The sequence below is a fragment of the Gavialis gangeticus genome, unplaced genomic scaffold (assembly GCF_001723915.1).
Source record: "Gavialis gangeticus isolate Ggan-Ray unplaced genomic scaffold, GavGan_comp1, whole genome shotgun sequence".
In the NCBI taxonomy this organism is placed as follows: Eukaryota; Metazoa; Chordata; order Crocodylia; family Gavialidae; genus Gavialis; species Gavialis gangeticus.
The window spans coordinates 70,209,883-70,214,072 of record NW_017729032.1 but is presented as its reverse complement, the minus strand read 5'-3'; the positions used below and the strand labels follow the sequence as shown (position 1 = coordinate 70,214,072).

The window sequence follows — 4,190 nt, the reverse complement described above, 5'->3', positions numbered from 1 at the left end:
ATTTTTAGAATATAATTTGGTATTTTTCTGGTTCTGAGAAGGCAAAACCCCTTGCTGAAAGGCAGATTTCTGGGGCAAGGGAAGGGACTTCTGGTGGCAAAGGTCAGGAATTAGGGGCCAGGATTTCCGGTCACAAGATGGCAACCAGGGGGTGGGGCACCTGTCAAGGGTTGGGGCTACCAATGCAGCCCTCAACAGCTTGCCAAAACTCAGTAAGCAGCCCTCTGCCCAAAATAGTTGCCTGCCCCTGCTCTAAGATGTTCTGGGAGCCAGCTTTATCTTTGCCAGCCTCAGAAAAAAAAAAAGTAAACTTCCCCCTCAGGTAATGTGTACACTAGTGTAGGGGGAAAAAGTATTCTAATTTATATGTGTAAAATATGTTTTTTTCCTAAGAGAGAAAAAAGCTTCAGTCACTGTACAAGTCTCTGCATAGGTGCAGGGACAAATATCTTTCTTGACTGCTTTACTTGACTATCAAGTACCTAAACCCAAATCCAGCAAAGTGCTTGTATCCAACATTGAATCCAACAAGACTACCTACATAAGCACTGATAAATTGAAGCCTAGTATCTTATGGGCATAAGACAGAAATGCCATTTTATTATAGACTATGCTGCTACCATTAGACCTAGCTTTCATTCTCCTTGCCCTCAGCCCAATTATTTCCATCTTGGGCTGATCACAGATTGGTGCTGACAGGCCTTCTGGCTTTCTCCTTGCAACTGGAGGAAAACCAACCCCACATCAGCAAAATTGAAGGAAGGGAATTGAAACACCTTAGCCCAAACCCATGATCATCCACTAACTCTTAAGAGGCTGTTAAAAGCCATGAAATTAAACTTGAAATGTATTCCAAGTTTAAATGTATTTCAAACCTGCACACTGCTGATCTATAGTATACAGCAATGGTAGTTCTGGGATAATATGAAGATTATCAGTGTAGAATTACAGTGCATAGTTACTCTTTTGTTTTCACTGCTATTAAATAAAACTTCTTAGTGTGTTTTTATTTCTTCTTGTGCATATTTTGTATGTATTATTTTGTATAGTCACTTCTATTAAGTCTTTTAGTTGAAGCCAAACAACACAAACTTTTCCAATCCAAGGATACACCACATTGCCATCTAGAAGAGTTTACTCCATGTATTCCTGTATACTACAACATCACTCTTCAGTTATATTTGTTTATGAAGTTTTATTGCAATTACTTGTGTTGCTAAGCTTATTACTAAAGACTCTGTGTAAGCAGTTTTTCATTGCTGGATTCTGTGCAGAAGTTCTAGCTTCTAATTCACCTGAGCTTTTCTTCATGCAAAACTTTCAGTAAAAAGGCAACCATGGTTCTTTAAGTGGTTGGTGCATTTTAGCTGATAAAGAATAAGATACCCTTGCTAAAACTGGTAGACTTGATTTGGTAAGGCAGCAAGTGCCTGCAGCTTCTACTGAAGCTCCATGGAAGCTGTGGATGTTCTGTGTTGCTCAAAATCAGTCAGTGCACTGAAGGAATCTTAAACAGTAATGGAGAAGGTACTGGTAAGAATTTCCTGTACACATTTTCTAAGTGGACATACATTGTGTATGCAAATATACAACTTTCTGGAAGCACTACAGCCATATTTGAACAAGTATGAACTTTTCTAAGAGAACATTTTAACCATATAAACATACAGTATGTACATGAGGTTTAGGGTGACATCTGAGAAAAATTAACCCATTATGGCTAAACAAGGTTCAAAACTGAATCCTCCAATCTAGATGCAAGACATCCATGTGGGAGAGATGAACCTGAAGAGAAGCATCAACCAAAGGTATGTTATGGAATTTAATTTGAACAGTCATCGCATTACCTTTACCAAAAGAACATAATTTAATAGTTGAATGATGTTCCTGTATTTTTTTGGTCAAATGAAAAATTAGTTCTAAGAAAAGCCTGCATGTTGATGGAGAGTGGCTTTTATGCTGTGGTAGGTAGGTATATCATCATGGCTGCCCATCTGAAAGTAATGTAAAGGAGGTATAAAGACTGCAAAGGCCATGAAGCTCCCCAGATAAATGCTGAATTTTGTGAAATAAATAAATAAAAATATAAGGGAGTTCAGTAGATAATGCACTTACTTCTCTGTAACTCATTTCTTCTAGTTTCATTTGGTGGTACCAAGACATATGCATTGCAGCTGTAAGACAAGAAAAAGACTTTTCATATCATCGTATGGGTCTATGGATACATGGGAACATGGGAGTAGAAGGAACAGCTTTGGGTCACTGATTTTCCTGCTACCACAGTTAACAATGTCATGTCAGTACTAACCTTTATTTCAGTATAGAACTTTAGATTTATTATAGAAATACCACTGAGAGCACTTGGGATTTGATTTTGCCGTAGATATAGACACAGGGATATTTTCACCACAAGTCACCTGGTACATCATGAACACCAAGGATAAGATATTCAGAAAGGCATAGTCCTGTCCTCCCTTTGTTTCTGAAAGTTCCTTTATAAAATGCCAACATCTAATACCCTTAATTTCATATAGCAGGTGACTCAACTATGAAAGTACAGTATGTCCTGTCCTGGAGCAGGTAAAGAATATTGTCTGCTGGTTGTGGCATGGAAGCTGACAGTTTTGTATGCTATTCCTATATCTAGCTTCCATCCTGGGTGCTTAGTGCCCATATCAATGAGTACTGAATCATACAATCATAGAAAATTAGGGTTGGAAGGGACCTCAGGAGGTCATGTAGTCAAACCTGCTGCTCAAAGCAGGACTGTCCCCAACTAGACCATCCCAGCCAAAGCTCTGTCTAGCTGGGTATTAAAATCTTCCAAGAATGGAGATTTCACCACCCCTCTGGGTTACCTGTTCCAGTGTTTTACTACCCTTGTAATGAGAAAAAAATTCCTAATATCTAACCTAAGCTTGAAGATATCCAGCACCACACAAAACCATGCCACCTGTCATTAATTTCCTATGTGACCTCTCAATAGGGGTCTAAGTTTCTCAGGACTGTTATGTAGTGTAGTACTTGAAGCAAAACACTTTGAATATGTGAAGCATGAAAATTAGGGCTGTGCGAGGCTTCAGACCATGCTCTGGATCCAGAGAAGCTTTGGGTGCTTCGGTGTCCGAAGCAGCATGTCCAGATTGAAACGCTGGCTTTGTTAGGCTTTCTGAAGTGGCTCGGAGCTTCCGAAGCACTTTGGAAAAGCTTCAGAGCCACTTAGGAGATCTGGACATAGGGTATAATGGGGAATCAATTAAATAGCTATAACTTTGTTGTTTTTTTATCTGTTTTGGATGAAATTTGCAGGGTTGTAGCCTCTGCTGAGAGCGTGAAGCCTGCCAAGTTTCAAGAAGATTGGTGCAGGGGTTTGGGGGGAACTGCACCCCAAATTCATGAAAGCAAAACTCATTTCACGTCTAAGTGTTACAACACAGGGTGATGAAAACTGCAGGGGCAGTAGCCTATGTTGCGGCCACAAAGCCTGCCAAGTTTCAAGAAGATCGGTGTAGGGGTTTGGGGGGAACTGCACCTCAAGCTGCTGACAGGCAAAACTCATGACATAGGTGACCCTGTGTGTGTTAAGGCGCAGCAGGATGAAAACTGCAGGGGTAGTGGCCCCTGCTGAGTCTACAAAGCCTGCCAAGCTTCAAGAAGATAAGTGCAGGGATTTGGGGGAAACTGCACATCAAGCTGTGGACAAACAAAACTTGTGACATGGGTGATACTGTGTGTGTTAAGGCGCAGCAGAGTGAAAGCTGCAGGGATAGTAGCCCCTTCTGAGGCTATGAAGCCTGCCAGGTGTCAAGAAGATAGGTGCAGGAGGGTTCTGGGGCCCTGCACCCCTAGCTGTTTCATAGATTCATAGATTAAGGGTCGGAAGGGACCTAGTAGATCTTCTAGCCCGACCCCCCGCCAGGGCGGGAGAACAAAACCCCAAAAACAAGAAACGGGACTCAAATGAGTCCAGCCAGGTAGGCATCCAGCCTCTTCTTAAAGACGCCCAGGGTAGGGGCCAGCACCACTTCCCTTGGAAGTTGGTTCCAGCTCCTAGCCGCCCTAACTGTGAAGTAGTTCTTGCAGATGTCCAATCTATACCTCCTCTCCATCAACTTGTGCCCATTACTCCTTGTTATGCCAGCGGGCGCTAGGGGAAACAGCGTCTCCCCCAAACCCTTCTGGTCCCCCCT

General features: G+C 42.0%; 1 protein-coding gene across 1 annotated transcript in view; it reads right to left on the bottom strand.

Moving 5' to 3' along the window:
- The window catches only part of EPSTI1 (epithelial stromal interaction 1), a 131,713-nt gene that overhangs the window by 102,740 nt on the left and 24,783 nt on the right, over positions 1 to 4,190 (bottom strand). The window contains exon 2 of the mRNA XM_019525289.1: positions 2,116 to 2,174. Coding sequence (XP_019380834.1) covers positions 2,116 to 2,174 — 59 coding nt within the window. The remainder of the gene's footprint in view (positions 1 to 2,115; positions 2,175 to 4,190) is intronic.